The sequence below is a fragment of the Centroberyx affinis genome, unplaced genomic scaffold, assembly GCF_046629955.1.
Source record: "Centroberyx affinis isolate AG114_WGS23_722 - 3 ecotype Tasmania unplaced genomic scaffold, CSIRO-AGI_Caff_v1 ptg000885l_1, whole genome shotgun sequence".
NCBI lineage: Eukaryota > Metazoa > Chordata > Actinopteri > Beryciformes > Berycidae > Centroberyx > Centroberyx affinis.
Window position 1 is genome coordinate 15381 of NW_027279474.1, and position 17647 is coordinate 33027.

Below are 17647 nucleotides of genomic sequence, written 5' to 3' on the forward strand. Positions count from 1 at the left end.
TAAACTACTAGAACTCAAGATACGAAGTTCATATTAAAACCGTCCATGTGTTATGGCAAATATGCTGACATAAAAGTATTTGCTAATTATTACATTAATTAGCTTAATTAATGACCTCATTAGCATAACTGGTTATGTTTATTATATCACAGTAATTATAGCAGGACATTTGGAAACTCAAGTGCCTGTTGTTTAGCCTTTTCTCGTGAAGTTACAATTTTATAAGGCAGCTCTACTGAACCTAAATCTATCATCTACCTCCTTGTTTGTATCCAGGCCATAAACCAGATGCTGAGCCTCTCCCTGTCAGGCTGGTTCCTGAGGAGAGGATCTCATTTGGCATCAACCCAGCCATCGCGACACTAACAACTGTCGCACAGATCAGAGAGGATTACAATGAAGTGGACTGCAGACTCATCGCTAAAGAGGTTAGGTGGATCCGAGGTCGAGTCTGTGTGTTTGTTGTTTCGGTATACTGTGCTAATCAATATGTATGTAATTACAGATGGGGATAACATCTCGGGATCAGTCCACCCCCGTGTTCCTAGCTCGAAACATCAGCCAGCACCTCAGTGGTACAGCGCGCACCATAGGAGCGGCCCTGGTTGGACACTTTGGTAAACATAGTAGTCTAGTACTCTTGGAAAGTGTTTGTTTTTTTATGTTTTTTTGTTAATTCCTGTAGATAGGTACATTTGGTAAGCTTACGGACGCTCTCCTTCTAGGTGTGCGTACCTTTACCCCCAGCAGTGCGGCTAATGGGTTCCTGTATGTCGGCGGGCCTGCAGTGGTTCTCAGCCTGGTTGCTATGGCACCAGATGATGGTTCTCTGTATGCAGCTGTGAAAGTTCTTCTGTCTGTGCTGGAGACCAGCACCGCCATGCAGCAGGAAATGACCCGCATCAACGGATATAAGGTCTGTCGGATCATACTGAAATCACTGAGTACATACATGAAAATATGCTCCCTTACAGTTCAAACTTGTTTTGCTCAGGGCGTTCTTATTCATAATTCTCTCTCCTGGTAGCTGCTAGCGTTCCTGCTGAAGACGAAGAGCAATCTGGTCAGCAACAGAACATTTCAGTTGGTTCTGTATCTCTCCAGCTCAGTGGAGCTGAGCTCTGGGTCTGTTTGTCTACACCATACACCTGCCTTCCAGGCCCTGCTCTGTGACCTGGAGGTATGCATGCTAGGACAGCAGTTCTGTGGGCCCAGGATTTTATTTTATTTTTTTAATGTCCACCCATTATTGATTGGGAATGTTGTACTGTGTTTGGAAGCTTATGGTCAATGTTTCTTGTAGCTTTATCTCATTATCTCACACTTTGTTTTCAGGTGTGGCAGAACACAACCGATAATCTGGACCTTTCAGTTCTCAATCACTTTGCTGAAATCCTGAAATCCACAAGGTAATGTTTGGAGCCATCAGTACAAAATCAAGTGGTCTGAATATACAATGTGTCCTGATGTGACCAGAGACCACAAAATATTTTGTTGCTCTAATCTAATATATTTACCTCACATGGCTCGCAGGAGTTATATAACATTCTGAGGAGGGAACAAGTGAGGCTCTTGTTCAGGTTTGACGACAGACCTTATCGGCTGTTCTGTCAACATCTGCAGCACCCTGTCATCAATATCACGGAAATGTACAACAGAGACAGTCAGGGGAATGTACAACAGAATCAGTCATAGAGGCTGAAGAGAAGAGCGTGACTGAATGAGTGCTTGAATTGCTGAATTAGATTTTCTGTCTGTGGGAACAGATTGTGATTGATATTAACGCTCTCTCTATATCTCTCCACTTCCTCAGTAGTGACAGTAGTAATGCAGAGGTCATGCACGGTATCGGCCTGCTATCTAAGCTGCTCTTCCAGCTTTCTGACCCTGCTGTGACCTATCAGAAGGTTAACGTCATTTCCTGCATCGTCACACGGCTTCTGAAAGGGCACTTCAACCCTGCAGACATAAGCAGGTACAGAAAAGGGATACAGCAGTTACACCAAGATGCTCTGATGTGTTCTGTCTTATATGGTTTTCAGATTAAGTTATTTGAATAGCCACATCATATACTTAAAATGTATGTTTATGGTTGGTCAGACTTGGACTCTTCCTGGTCTACACACTCCCTCCTCTTAGTGATGTGAGTGAAGTCCATGGGATTTCTGGCAGCGGTCTTCCTGAGGATACAGCAGGTACATGGACACACTCTTCAACAACTACTGTGGTAAAACCCCACGCAAACTGACTGATGTGTGGGCAAAGTCACACAAGTCATCATCTGTGGTGACTTGGTCCTGTCTTTTCTGTTCTGTAGCTCAGAGCTCGGGTCCAGCCAGCCCCATTTGGATCCGCAACCAGCTGTTGCTCTCTCTCTGCGAAATCCTCACCTCAGACAGGCCCCTAATCAAAGAGTGAGTAGCGCTAACCTAAGTTGGTAAACTCCTCACAAGGGGGATAATGCTTTTACTACTTAGATAGCCATAGATTCCTTAGTACCAAAACTGGACTCAAAACATATTTCTATTAGTATTTTATATGCCATAATGCTGAGGCAGAATAATGGTCTTGTTCCCCACTAGCCAGCAGAAAGCCTTGTTCCAGGCGTTGGGCAGTGATTGGTTCCTGCTGTTCCTGCAGCCTCACCTGCACCCCTCCACCTTGAAGCTGGGCCTCATCCAGCTCACACACCTCCTGTCCTGTCACAGCCAGCAGAGCAGCTTCAGAGACGGTGTGATACCAGGGACACTTGTAGAGGGCATGGAGGAACCCTTTGTTGTCATGGGTATAAACATAACCTTGGAAAACTATTCACGGTCCTTTAAGTCTGTTATCATAGTACCAGCATGCTATTTGCTCAGCTGTTCATCCTACAATAACTTTTGTCATTTATATTTTGATCCTGTCACCAGACAACCTCCGGGCCCATTCTTGGTCTCATGAGTGCCAGAGCACCACATGTCCAGGCTTTGATGTCCTACAAGGGCTGCTGGTCAGCCAGTCTCACCTGGCTCAAGTGTATGGAGCGCTGGCTGCTCTACTGCTGGGGAAGAAGGTCAGCCACACTGCTGAGGGAAAGGTAAGGAATCGGGTAGATGAAACTTTTACGTACTACACTGTAAATTATATTGCACATCTTTGTCTTCATCATCATTATCACCGTCATCTCATTATGTGTCATCTGCAGGTGCATTTGGATGACATCCTACAGTCGTTGATTGACAGCCAAGCAGACGCTCCTGTTCATCAGCTCTGTCTTGAGGCTGCAACCATACTGCTGGAACTAGTCAAAGTCATCATCACTCAAGTAAGAATATTATTTCTTTTTTGCACAACTTGTATGGTGAAAGAATAATAGAATGTAAAATCCATTTCACTTTTATCTTTTTTCTCATTGTAACAGCCTGTCCCTTCTGCCAAGAGATTGTCAGATAATGGTGCATCTTGGGAGTTGCAGTTCCCAGGGAGTGTGATGCAGTTCCTGTGTCTACTCCATAGCCTGCGGCCCAGAGACCCGCTGTGGGTGTCACCAGAGTTCCTCCATGCGCTCGCTGCCGTTGTGTACCCCCTGGACACTTCAGAGGTTTGTGCGTTGCTCTTGGTGTGCATTCATGAAATCCCTCCGGTCCTCATTTGCTGTTTGTCCACTTCTTTCAGGAAGGGGTTGAGCCTGGCGTCATGGGTGAGGGTGAGGGTGAGGCGGCATCCGGGAGTCATCCAACCAGGAAGCCAGTGTGCGATTTCATCCGTATTCTGCTGATGGACAGTCTCCTTAATGTTCCTGCCAACAGCAACACACACCCTCTGTTGCTGCTGCTGGAGGTGAGTGAATACACACACACACACACACACACACACGTTAGTTCTGAACTCTCAAGGGACACAATGAACTTCCATACATTTAGTACATCAGCATAAACCTCAACCTCAAACCTCAAAAAGCGATAAAGGAAGCAGGTGAACAGACACACACACACACATAAACACAAGCAACCATTCAACCATTTATGTACACTTACATATCTACAAATATATATATATATATATATATATATACACATAAATACATATATATTTACATACATACCTATGTACGTACATACACACACACATTAATGCATATAGTACATTCACATTGTAAAAGCCTCTTCACTGTAATACTGCAGAATTCTCTCTTCTCCAGAAGGTGCCACTCTTTGCACATTTACTGGATTAGGCAGAGAGCCAAGGTAGTCTTGATAGAATCAGTCACCACTAGGAGAGAGACGACACCCATAGGCCTTGACCTAGATCTCTGGAGAGGTGGTTTCAGCTTGCCAAGCTGAAACACACACACACACACACACACACACACACACCACCCTTCTGTATGCGTTACAGTTCTCAGTGGAAGGGTGATCGATGCTCCAACAATTTAATATGAGGCGTTGCTCTTAATATAGAACATAGTAGAAGGAAGAGTCAGTCAGTATCCTATCAGTATCTATTTAGTATCCTATCTATTGTTTATTAGTTACAAAATAGTGTCACGTCATATTTTCTAACTAAGAAATAGATGTTATAGTTCTCCCCAGATGGAGCGTCGGTGGAGCAGAGGCAGAGTTTCCAGACTGAGCTGCTGGAGTTTCTCATGGACATCATCCACATGCTCAGCCATGAGGAAGAAAACTACACGCATCTCAACTCACAGGGTACAATTACCACGCATGGTTACCTCACAACTCACTCTGGGTAGACCTAGTGTCTATGCAGAAAATGTACTCAACTGAATATATGGGTTTCTCTCGCAGACTCCAAGAGTCAAAGGCCTGAAGGACAGATGGCCACGTTGATGGAGAACATGGTGCTCTTCAGTAAAACACTGCTGAAGAAACTTTACAGTGGAATGTTTTTGGGGGACTCAGAGAGTTTGCTCACCTTCCTCGCAGATCAGATTGTGGTGGTGAGACTCGTGCACACAGACACACACACACACACACACACACACACACAAATACTTAATTTGGAAACAAACTGTCTGCTCTGTAAATCTGTTAATCTGATAATGGGGATAGCCAACAATGCACATTAGCACAGCCTGCGTACATGCTCTTGCACTGGACTGCAAATTCATAAATCTGTACACTGCAAACATCCGTTAATCTGTAAATCTGTCAGTGGCGATAATTCTTTCAAACCAGCAGGAGCCCCGGATTAGCATGATGTAGACGCTGTATCTTTAATATTCAATATGTTCATAGTATTTTTTATCTATATCCTATTCCTTGCTATGGCAAGGCCCCAATTACCCCACGAGATCACTAAAGTTTTGTCTTATGTCATCTTACTTACTTACTTATCTTACTGATAACTGATACACTGCTGTATATTTTCAGGCACTGGAGAAAGGCCAATCCCAGAAAGAGAGGACCGTGTCAGCCCTCTACTCATGCACCAATAAAGTCCTTCTTTATTACCTGTCTCAACCTCGACATTCCCTAGTAGAGCAGGAAGTGGTCATCAGGACTTTACGAGTCTTCATGGACCGCTGGGATGTCGTCATGGCAACGTACAATGCAAATGTGACCTTCATTACCTGCCTCCTTCATTGTCTATTATTGATACGGTCCGGCAGGTATGGTGAAAAAGAAAACGCACACAGAGACACAGACAAATGTGTATAGTCAAAACATTGATCCATTTATGAGTGTTTATGCACGTTGTGTTTTACAGCTACCCCAATGGTTTTGGATGTGAGGTACAGAAAGGGCACGGCAGAAAAAAACTTTCTCACCTGTTTCCTTTCAAAACCGAACGCTCTGCACCCATCGACCACAGAGCAGATTCTGCCACAGGTACAGGGAGCTATCATTTACGCTTATCGCTTTTGTCTGGTTGAGGTTTTTACTGATGTACTAAATGTATGAAAGTTCATTGTGTCACTTGAGAGTTCAGAACTAACGTGTGTGTGTGTGTGTGTGTGTGTGTGTGTGTGTGTGTGTGTGTGTGTGTGTGTGTGTGTGTGTGTTCCAGATGAGAGTGAACTGGTATCCTTGGTGGAGGCCTGCTGGTCTAAGATCATGATGGAGAGGCGACACAACCTTGAGGACACCTATAAGATAGAGATCTCAGCCAATAACGCAACACGGACGGGGCCAGTCAGCATGACTGATATTAGTCCTTTGTGGGAGGAGACGGCACACAAAGCCTGGCAGATATACACAGGTTAGCTAGTTTTAGGCCACTACTACTAGTATGACTACTACTAATACTAATACTGCTAATAATAATTTATACAGTTCTTGACATTTGTATGTGTGTGTAAAATGTCTTGTCAGAGACTCAGAAGAAGAAGCTGGTCAGCAGCGCCCAGAAGAAGCCTGGTCTGATCAGTAGTGCTGTTCGCTCAGCGCTGGGCATACTGGGCAGAGAGTCGGCCACAGTAGAGGTAACTAACACACTCACACTCCCTGAATGTGTGGTTGTTGAGCACAAAATAGGGTAGAGAGCTGCTTGCAGGGTGTCTATTGGACGGAGAGATAGTTTGCGTATGCGTTTGCGTGTCTCCTTCAAGGAGTGTGGGGTCATTACCTTTCTGACATATCTGACTCCCAGGTGTCCCCACATCCCAGAGCATTGTGCCACAAACACTCTTCCCAAAGTCACTGTTGTGTTTGTGCTGTGGGCCATCCAGCCCTGTGGGGGTGTTTGATTATTTCTTTAAATGGATTTGGATTATCACAGCTGATTGCCCCTGAGTGGGCAGAGTAATTGATATCTGTTAGGCCCATCCAGGGGAACACTCGCTACAACACACTGTTTGCTGCTGAAGGTTAAAGACGCGTTTATTGTTGTTTTTCCCCCCGAAACACGTGGCCCACATCATTAGTTCCCCCACAACGCTTAAGACGTCGCGCCATCTGGAGCAGGGAGCGGGGACATATTACTCAGGCACACAGGCATGAAATTACCGCGTCTGCGTGTCTGTCTCACCCCCACAAAGCGCATGTGTGTTCTTGTTTGTGTGTGTCTCTTGCCCACAGAAATCGGGTTGGCAATTATAGTGGTACCAATCTGATGAAAACATTATTCATTTGATGTTATTCTTTATCATATCAGTCTTTGACAGGCTATCAGTGAGGGTGATGAATTGTTTTTCCGTCTGAGAGGCAGGCAAGAAGAGGGAGGGAAGTTTGCTTCCTTTGGACTCTGCAGTGTGTTGCACCACATCGCACTGAGTAGGTTGCAGCACAGAGCGAGAGCGTCTTGTTCAATAAGTGATATCTAAATGTCTACTGGTTGGTCAGCCAGTCTGCTCATTTGTCCATCCATCCCCATGAAGAAACAAGTGAGTCATTAATTAATTTCTGGATCACCAACTTATGACCTTTATTTGGCAAGTCATGAGAGATGCTTATGGCTGTTTCAGCCATTGGATGCACAGTGATATATTTCTACACTGAGTGTAGTCTCTGGGTCTCAGATGTCCCCAGTATTTTTATTGCACAAGAAAAGCGTTTTAAAGCCTACTGTAGGTAATGAATGGGAATATAGCGACTGATAGACAGACTCTGTCCTCAGTCAAGCTTCAGTGCAAAGCTTCTAGAGATTTATTTCATCAGCGAATGCAGTTTCCATAATCATATCTGTGTCCTCATATTAGAAAGATAATTAACAGCACTAATGATCACGTTAAGTTCATTACACATTCACTGCCAGCCCAGAATGAAGTTGACATTATGTTGCCTTATCATCAAAGGTGGCGTATTGTTGGGAAGTCATTAAAATGGAAATGAGTGTGATGTTCTGATGTTAATTGCAGAGGGGAAGAGATGAGTTATGTATTTAATGCAGCGTTTAAAAAGCCAATGAGGTTCCTATCTGCTAAATAGGGTAATTAATGCTATATATTACTTATGTTTGTCCAAATAAAGGAATGAAATTAGGAGATGATGACGCTGACTTGCTGTTTATCTGTGACAACACGGCTCTAGTTTGCAAACTTCATTATTACTCTCTTTTCTGTCTGTAATATTTCTATAATCTCCCCTCAAATTACTCCTTTATTTGTTTCTCTCCATAACTCCTCATTTGGATAGGCAGGCAGCCATTTAGAGAAACAGTTTTCATTCTCCAGAGGGCTTGTTAAAGTTTGTCGTCAACATTTATGCATGGATTTTTCTAAAATTGTGTCACATGTTTTTTGCATATCATGTATTACCAAAGCATTTCAAAGGAGTCACTTTTTTTGTACTTGGAATCAGTTATGGCATTCATGGGGTTGTACCTCAAAAAACAGTGCTAGCATCTGTAAATAAGACTCTCGATATAAAAAGAGTTACTGCATGTTCATTCAGTCAATTAAATGGCTTTCCTGGGTCAGCTGTAAGGATGGACACATGTTGTTTCACTAGTCTCTCAGTGAGCACTGCTGTGATGATGGGCTTAATGAAGCAGTTAACAGTCAGAATATGAGCCCAGTGTGTCCGCTGAACACAAGCATCCTGCAGTGTCAACACAGCTATGTTTTGGGTTTTTTCTATTTTTTTTAATTTTTTTATTATTCAATCAATGAGGCACACATACACACACTCACACATAGATGCACACACAAGGCACACACACCTTGCCCTTAACTGTGGCGTGGCTCAGTGATATTAATGTTTATGTTAATTGGATCACACCAACAAATGATTACATTTCCAGACAGGGTTATTGTAAGACTGTAGCCACTAGCTTATTTTGCCCAGTGAATGCAATTTAGACCAGATGTAATTGTATGAATGCATTGTAATTGCATGAGGAAAGAACAATACCATCATGAATATACAATCTCCGTGGGGTAAAGATGATGTTTGTGTGTGGGTGTGTGTGTACAATATGAGCTAGGGGAGGAGTGATTGCTTGGCCCATTCTTTTCATTTGCGCCCATCAGGTGACTCTTCTTTCTTTGCAGGAGTTTCTGTCCTGCATGGAGTCTCATCGACAGAGAGGCCACAGCATGTTTGAGAGTATGAGGACAAACCACTTACAGGTTTGACAGAAATATATGCACGGATACACTAAAATAAATTAAGGAAGTTGAAATTAGATGAGATTGAATGACAAACCACTTCCAGCCTTGACATAAATATATGCACGGATACACTAAAATAAATGTCATTAAGGAAGTTGAAATTAGATGAGATTGAATGAAACGTCTGTTCCCTCTGTCATGGCCCTACTGCTGCGGCCCAGTTATGTGCCAGTGAGCGGGAGCGTGTGAGCTCCAAGTGGCTGCATATGGAGGAAGAGCTGCTGAGGGAGAGAGCTGTGTTCGGCCCCGGGCCCGGGGTGCTGCTGACCAGAGGCTGGGTGCAGAACGCCGCTGAAGGACCCAACCGCACCCGACCACGCATCCGCAGGAAGGCTCTGAGACACTCCAAGCGGGTATGGCCTTTCATTTGATGAGTTCAGAGTACGATCCCTGGAATGCAGCTGTATAACATTTAGTGTTCAACTTTTTTTAGTGTGCAACCTAACCTAAAGGGTGTCATCTCTGATTACAACAGGTGCCAGCAACCCTGGGTCTGTGTTTGAAGACTGGCATGACTGAAGAGAGCAGGAGTAGAATAGAAGTTGACGCAGGTAAAGGACAGACTTATATTGGGTCGATTTCCTATTACCTTTATCACTATGTGAGTGTTTACTGTATGTACAGCGGGAAAATGTATGTTCCCTATGTTGCAGAGCCCAGGATCCTGTGTGAGGCTGGAGCAGAAGCTAAAGAGGAGGAAGAGGAGGAAGGGCAGGATTGCGATCGTCTGACCTTCTTCCCTGTTCTGAACGAGACACCCGCTGTCGCCGAGGGTCCGTCTGAACCCTGCACCCCCGAGCCCTGCTCCCACACACAGTCCTGCCCCGACATACGCATCATCCTGCAGGAGCTGCATCCTGGAGAAGAGGTAGCGTAGGAGGCGTGTTGGTGTGTTTAGGGGCCCTTCGGAAAAAATTACAACAACAAGCCCAAAGACAGGCTCAACTCCTACTCACCCTACTAATATTCACAATCATAATTATCTGATGTAGACTAAGGGATTCCAATAGCCCAGTGCTGCTATCAGAACCTCATCTTTCCTCATTAGTGTAATGTCTTAATGTTGCAGCCCAGCTCAGCTCTTCTCCTTCTTCCTGCAAGTTAGGCATGGAGGCTCATGTTGACAGGGACTCTCACCGCTCCGGCAACCAGCCGCGGCTTTTAATGTTTCTGACAGAAGTATTAATAAAAACAGTAGGAGGTGATGCAAGCTGTCTTATGCCCGCTTAGTAAGTGTGTGATGTGTGCAAGTGTGTCCTGTTGTCTTGCAGCGGTTCAGTGTGTGTGTGTGTCCTGCTGAGCTTCCTGTCAAATGAACACAGTCATTAGCTCTGAAAAATGCACACACACACGCGCGCACACACACACACCCACACACACACACACACACACACACATGCACACACCACACACACACACACACACACACACACACACACACACACACACACAGAGTAACACACAAAGGGAGACCCACTCATAATTAGCTTGCCAGCGCCAATAGTGTGATTATGACGGTAATGTGTGTGGGGAGAAATCAATGGTCTGACATTAGGCTCTCAGTCAATAAGAGTCCTCCTTTTCTCTCCTTCTTCCCATCATCAGCTAAATCACCCTCAGACTGATAACGCCTATCTGTCCAGAGCACAGTAAGGAGATAAGGAAATAAGGAGTTTATTGTTATGTATTTAGTTTATCTTTGATAACAATAAATTTAACTATTTTTCTGAAATCCAGTCATTGTTACTCACAGTGGAGCTGATGTCATTTTGTGTTTACTGACGGAAATTGCCATAAAATCTGACAATGATATAGCTCAACTTATGATTTCTGTGCTGTAAGTATTAATGTAGGCTAGACTCACTCGCCTTGACTCCTGAACATTTTCACATGACATGTTATATTATCCATCATACCGTGTCTGTATATGTGTATTCAGACAAGAGGCTCTGATCACTTAGCAGGTTTCCTATTGTGTGTGTGGCAGTGATTAATTCCCCTAATAATGGCTAGGCACGGCCTGCTCCTCCACTGAGTGTGAGAGAGAGCCACTCTGCGGCTGGGGGTAGGGGGTCTGATTTGATTAGTATAAATTGTGAGGGGCCTGCGGGTGTGTTGGGGCCCCATATGGTTTTTGGGCGCTGTGTCCCAGAGGGCCTGCAGAGGGGCCAACGCAGGGAGACAGCCAGGTGCACACACTCACTGTGAAATGAGGGGAGACAATAGAATTAGCCACACATTATCACAACGCAGTTAGCATTAGCTACAACCAGCACTGAAAGCAGCACGTGGGTCCACTTTGGCGCTGAACGTCTGGATGGCGCACAGTCACACCGCTGAAAAGGGGGCCAGGCCTTCTCCTCTCCATCAATCAGCTCTGATAATGAAGTGTTCAACTGTGTCGTTTTAATAATGATTAAAATATGTGATTAAAATGATCAATCAAGTAAAGCCTGGAGTGCCTACGCTGCTGCCATGTCCCGTGAGAGAAATGTGCTGATGTGTATTGTGCCGCTCACATGGGGGTTAATGTATCTCTCTCTCTCGCTCTCTCCCTCTCCCTCTCTCTCTCTCTCTCTCTCTCTCTAGGTGAAAGCTAAGATGTGTGTAGTGGTGGTTAGTGGCCTCAAAGTGACAGAGGGGGTGCTGCTGTTTGGGAAGGAGAGCCTGTTCCTGTGTGAGGAATTCACCATCAGTCCTGCTGGAGATGTTTGCTGCAGGAAACACCACCCCAGCAGGTACAGCTGTGTGTGTGTGTGTGTATGTGTGCCCATGTACATACAGTATGTGCCATGCCTATGTGTATGTACAGTTGTGTACAGTTATAGCGAAGTATAAAATGATCATACATACTCAATGGTCTCAGTCACTATTCCTATCATTTTCTCCATCTCGCTGCCAGTGTGAGGGATTCCTTCATTTCCACTATGCTGAGTAAGGAGCTGCCATCGGCCAGCTGCAGACACTGGCTCTATGAGGATATAAAGGAGGCCCGCTTCATGCGTTTCCTTTTAGAGGTCAGACCGTCTGAGGCCCCCTTTGACACCTACCATTAACACACGTCTCATATTCAGATTGTGTCTAGACATGATTTAGCTGGATTAGCTGGATTATTTACACCTGACATTGAAATGTGTCTCCGGCATACACATTGAAATCAGATTTATCTTTTTCTTGCAAAACACTGATTGTTGTGCATGTCACTTGCTCTCGTAATATTTATGCCTTGCTATCTAAGATGCCTGCCACCTGTTTTATTTGTGTGCACTTTGTCGTTGGAATCTACACGTGTAAGTTTCAGTCAGTTTCAATCAGGGCGCATGTTAATTCCAGATGTAAAGGGGGGTCTGAATGTTAGATACAAAAGTCTTGAATCAATGTCATAGTGTCTGAATTACTGGAGAGTCACTGTGTTCCTCTCCTTTACTCTGGTGCACCAATAGGACAACGCTCTTGAGATTTTCATGAGAAATGGACACTCAGCCTTCCTGGTATTCCTGAATAAAGACCACGTCTCTGCTTATAAGAGGTACTACATTTAGATATACAGGAGGTTTAAAGAGTTTTTCTTTTCACTATGGAGTTGTTATTCTAACTCTGATCTCTATTTTCTTTCTTCTCCTCTCTTCTCTCCTCTCCTCTTTCTGTCTCTCTCTCTCTCTGCAGGTTGTGCTCAGTAGTTTCATCATTAAAAGGCAGAGGGGTTGCTGAGGTCATTGCTAATGCCAGGTAGGTGTCATCAGTTAGTCACGTAATTATGCATCAGCAAATATTTTGAGAAGGTTACATATAATCCATTTTTTATTTCTTAAATTGAAATGGAACACATGTTAAAAATAGTTGTGTACCATGTTGCTAAGTATAATATACATTTATGTGTTCTGCAGAGCAGTTTGAATGGCTGTGTAAAAAATAACATTTGTATCAGGCTCTATTGTCCAAGAAGATGAGGTCAGCAGCTATTTGGTTAATGTTTGGTTAGTGTTTCTGTCCTATTCTCCACACATCCTGATTGGTTTTAGCCACTGAGTTGGGTGTTATCAGTCCTGAGTAGTTCCTCTTTCTCTTCTCCTCAAACACTCCTTCTCCTCTCATCATCCTTTTCTGCCTTTCCCTCTCCTCCTTACACCTCCGAAGGCAAGTCCTACACAGGCCGCTCTCTGTGGCCAGGTACATATCCTCCTCCAGCTCTGCCATTTCACCTCCATCTCCCTGAGCGTAGGACAGGGGGTTCCGCTTCGTGTTCAGCTTAGTCAGGCTGCTAAGGACATTCACAAACTCTGGTAGCTTGATGAAGAGGTTATCAAACAGGCCCAGCTCCTGGAGGCCGGTTAGAGCCACCATAGTGGGAGGCAGGGCAGCCAGCCGGTTCATACCCAGATTGAGACTCTTCAGGCGGGCAAGTGAACCCAGTGCAGAGGGCAACCCTCCGGACGTTAGGCGGTTGTTGGAGAGGTTAAGGTGGGTCAGTCCCACCAGCTTGCCAATGGACTCAGGCACAGCCTCCAGCTTGTTGCTATGGAGATCCAGCCAGCTGAGTGACAGGAAGTTCCCAATGTCATCTGGGAGTTTCTGTATCAGGTTGCGGCTGAGGTCCAGCTCGTCCACATCGGTCAGTTTGAGGAGACACTTGGGGAAGGTGGCTATACCCATGTTGCTAAGGCTGAGCCTGCGCCGTCCATCTGGTGTGACCCACACTGCCTTTTTGGCCATCTTGAGGGTCACCTTCTTCCCTTTGGCTGCCTTCCCTTTGGGCATGGTGCTGCAATACACAGAGAAATAAAGTACATAGGTTTAGTTTAGAATTTCAGCTCAGCCTCACTTTTGTGATGGTTGCCCTCAAGAGACTGATTTACAATAATTTATCTAATCTATACCACCACACAGTACTATAGCACATAACTGTGTTGTGTGTGTGCGCACGCATGTGTTTACGTGTAAGTATGTGTGTGCGTAGGGCTGATGTTATTTACACAGATACAAGGGCTCATGTATGGCCTGGGGCAATAGGGGAAAGCATGCTCTCTGGGGAATGAGAGCTTGAGTAGTGTGTGTGTGTGTGTGTGTGTGTGTGTGTGTGTCGCAGTGTTATGTCTGCACTCTTGCCTGCTCACCCAGTGTTGCCCGTGGGGGTATTTAAGAGCACGGCTCTCTAATTAAGGCTAATGCTGGGGAACAATAGGAGAGAGGCGACGCTGGGTAATACAGCAAAAACAAATGAGTGTTGATGCTCCCTCACCATTCAACTGATTGAGCTGTTTGGCTCTTTCAGGCAAGGAGGGTGTGTGTCTGTGGTTGTGTGTGTGTGTGTTGGACATCCACGTGCAAGTGTGTTCACATAGGGTATACTGTACAGTGTGTCTGCGCGTGCACAAAAAGAGTCAAATCAGGACTTTGATAAATGATAGTTAGGAGTGTTGGGAGTGTGATGAGGGCTGCGCTCTTCTCCCCTCCCTGTCTAAAAGAGCAAGGTGTGTGTCTGTGTTTGTGTCTGTGTTACACCCCAAGGCCCTCTCTCGCCTCATTCATCATCCTCAGGATGAGAGAGGTTATCCACTAGTGCTTGTTCCCATTATAACCTCCTATAGAAAACTATTGCATGAAATTATTACCTGCAATTAGATAACATACACTGGGCCAAATGCAATGATTGATTTAGTGTAGTTTTACAAAATAATTTGGTCAGGAGTTATTGGGGTTAGAAATTGGATACACTTCACATAAGACTAAGACTATTTATGCATCAGTATTTCAGTTTTCAAACCCATTGAATCAAGTTATCTTAGTTTAAACACTTCTAGATTTTAAACTTAAATGCAGATATGTACTCACCATATTTTAAGTTGATATTATCTGGATGTTGATGTGAAGAGGTGGGCTTGTCTTCTGCGTCAGAAACATACCAGTAGCCTCAGCTCCTGAGAACAGGCCATTCCAGCCAGAAGCCTTTCAGTCCTGTGCCATAAAACTTCACATGCTGTAGTCATATTGTTCAGCTCTGCTTCTTCCTGCATAGCAACAATACGTTAAAGCGCTTCAAATTTGATTTCCAGTTCATGACACTTGGTCAGGATGTAAAAGTAGTACTAATTATAGATGGCAAGCTGCTTTTACAAAATGTTGAAGTACAAAGAAAAGAGGAATGCACTGTTTGTATATCAACATTTCCCCCAGTCTCTCTCCACCAAGCAGGGAAAGTCAAGGTTCCTCTTGTTTAATAGCGTTACTTAGCAACTGGGGCGCTTGGCGCCAGGACTTTATTGCCATGTTACTGGCCCACAGAGGGAAAAGAGATTTCAGGAGCGGTTGAATGTTTTCCTAATTTAGATTAAACAAGTTTAGATAGGTGTTCCGTGAGTAAAATGCTTAATGAAATGTTCAGCAACATTGTCATTTAGCATAGATATTTTGTTTTTTGTTTAGCCAAACACATGCTCTTGTATTTTAATTGGAAACAAGGTATTTTGATAGAGCAGCACTCAGCAGTTTACCAATGTACAACTTCTGCATGCCTCCTTTTCACTGAATGCTTATTAAAAGATCTCCTTACAACCGTCTTTGAATGATCAGCTAGATTAAAAAAACAGCTGGAGAGGAAACTTCTATTGCTGGAAAAGTTTGTACCTCTTCCTTAGCTATGAAGCAGGAAATCTTATCCATATTTCTCCTCGCTCAGTGAACTAAATACTGTGACAGAAATATGATGTTGTTCCTGTTTGACAGGCAATCATCACCTTCTGCTGTGTGGAGAAATGATCACCAGTGGTGCCACATGTCAAAACACTTCATCTAAAAACACACTGTACTAAAGAATATATTGCTCTCTCTTTTGACCACCTCAGTTTACTGAGGGAGTTTAATCGGACACCTCATGCTAGCCAGTGTTAGCTGATCTAAAGTAAATTTCCTCACAGCCTACAGATGGCACCATATGCTACATCTAACATGTCTGTATTCACTATTCACTCTTTATGCTAGAAAGCTCACCTCACTCCCATAACTGTTCTTACAGCTGTGTACACAACATTCATATTTCCTGAACTCACTCACTCACTCACCTCTACTCTGCTGCTTTAGAACTCTCATACAGTGTTACGTTTCAACACTGGTTGCTAGGCAACAGAGCAACCAAAACTTGCACATTGTGTTGGTAGGCATTGCTCAGTGATCAGCCTCTGATGCTAATTTAAGGAATTTGTTTTTGACGTACATTAGGAAGACTCCTGTGGTCGGGAAGACGGCGCAAGTTAAATGGCAGGTAATACAGCTATCCAATAAACAGTTCTTCATCCATGCAGTTTATCTGAGTTGTTTGTGCTTGCAGATTCCATTGTTACACCTTTGACTTCACTGAATGACTGCCAAAATGTTGAACAAGTATGACATTAATTGTAGTCCAGCTCCACTTTTGTTTGTAAATGTATTCCAATGTTTTGTGCGGTGTTTATCTGCTTCAAATTACTATTGTCTGTCTTCCAGAGAGGGGAGATAAGCAACTTTGAGTACTTGATGCATCTGAACACCCTAGCAGGGAGGACGTACAATGACCTGATGCAGTACCCAGTCTTCCCCTGGGTCCTAGCTGACTACCAGTCTGAGGTAATTAGTAGCAACATGCTTGGCTTGATCAAAACAACAAAGGAGATATGCTATATGCAATATGATATAGCTCAATGGGGAGATCATTCCTGGGTTACGGGCTTGATTCCCACAGGGGGCCCGCCCATGCTAAAAGTCTATGCATTCATTCATTCAGATACTGTAATGTGTTTTGAATAAAAGTGTCTAACAAATGGCATATGTGAGATTTTTTCCATGGCTGTATTCTCACCCTTCGTGGATAGACGCTGGATCTGTCCAATCCAGCAACATTCCGCGATCTCTCTAAGCCAATGGGAGCTCAGACGGAGAAGAGGAGAGAGATGTTCATCCAGAGATATGAAGAAGTGGAGAACAGTGAGGGTGAAGGTATCTATTCTGCTTCCCACAATTCTCTCTTCTTTTGCTATTCACCATACTTATTTATTCAACCCACTGTGTGTCCTTTTAAAACGACGTGTTCTCCAGGTGACTTGTCAGCACGATGCCACTATTGTACGCACTACTCCTCAGCCATCATCGTGTCCTCCTTCCTCGTCAGGATGGAGCCCTTTTCACACACCTTCCTGGCACTGCAGGTGAGGCCTTTGACACCAGGAGATGCAACAATACATCCACACAGCGTCTAGCCAAGATTTTTATTTTTTTTCTAACACAGTAGACTGCTAGAGCCTTTTTTACCATCATGGCCAAAATCATAGTTCAGAACAGTTTTTTAGATTGCTGAAACAGATAAGCTGGCATTAGAAGAAATTCTGTGGCTCAGCAATGCCCATAATGGGTGTGACTGTGGGGAGACTGGGGAAAAAATGGGCCTGAACTTGTTGCCTTACTGACCCACTTTCCACAAAAAGGAAAACAAAAACTTTTACTTCTTAGCTTGCGTTAGAATCAAATAAATACATCAGTTTTCTGATATTCAGAGAGAGCCTACTTTATTGTGAATCACCACTGAGCGCATCCATCATGTATCATACTGAACAAACAGCACAT

The 17647-nt window shown here is 44.1% G+C and overlaps 2 protein-coding genes across 2 annotated transcripts in view; one reads left to right on the forward strand and one right to left on the reverse strand.

The window, feature by feature from the left end:
- LOC139645572 (WD repeat- and FYVE domain-containing protein 4-like) overlaps positions 1-17647 on the forward strand; it is a 39643-nt gene that overhangs the window by 12301 nt on the left and 9695 nt on the right. The window contains exons 21-51 of the mRNA XM_071521322.1: positions 277-428; positions 506-617; positions 726-916; positions 1028-1180; positions 1336-1409; positions 1814-1975; positions 2101-2195; positions 2318-2414; positions 2583-2785; positions 2913-3079; positions 3188-3307; positions 3404-3583; positions 3658-3822; positions 4565-4691; positions 4791-4942; positions 5376-5614; positions 5713-5834; positions 6013-6204; positions 6318-6427; positions 8936-9013; positions 9217-9408; positions 9531-9606; positions 9709-9923; positions 11645-11793; positions 11958-12072; positions 12499-12584; positions 12722-12784; positions 16271-16313; positions 16535-16654; positions 16900-17023; positions 17123-17232. Coding sequence (XP_071377423.1) covers positions 277-428; positions 506-617; positions 726-916; positions 1028-1180; positions 1336-1409; positions 1814-1975; positions 2101-2195; positions 2318-2414; positions 2583-2785; positions 2913-3079; positions 3188-3307; positions 3404-3583; positions 3658-3822; positions 4565-4691; positions 4791-4942; positions 5376-5614; positions 5713-5834; positions 6013-6204; positions 6318-6427; positions 8936-9013; positions 9217-9408; positions 9531-9606; positions 9709-9923; positions 11645-11793; positions 11958-12072; positions 12499-12584; positions 12722-12784; positions 16271-16313; positions 16535-16654; positions 16900-17023; positions 17123-17232 — 4184 coding nt within the window. The remainder of the gene's footprint in view (positions 1-276; positions 429-505; positions 618-725; positions 917-1027; positions 1181-1335; positions 1410-1813; positions 1976-2100; positions 2196-2317; positions 2415-2582; positions 2786-2912; positions 3080-3187; positions 3308-3403; positions 3584-3657; positions 3823-4564; positions 4692-4790; positions 4943-5375; positions 5615-5712; positions 5835-6012; positions 6205-6317; positions 6428-8935; positions 9014-9216; positions 9409-9530; positions 9607-9708; positions 9924-11644; positions 11794-11957; positions 12073-12498; positions 12585-12721; positions 12785-16270; positions 16314-16534; positions 16655-16899; positions 17024-17122; positions 17233-17647) is intronic.
- Positions 13034-13813, reverse strand: lrrc18a (leucine rich repeat containing 18a). The gene is made up of 2 exons (XM_071521317.1): positions 13230-13813; positions 13034-13184 (listed from the first exon to the last, which is right to left on the reverse strand). The coding sequence occupies exons 1-2, from the start codon at positions 13811-13813 to the stop codon at positions 13034-13036; spliced, it is 735 nt and encodes a 244-aa protein (XP_071377418.1).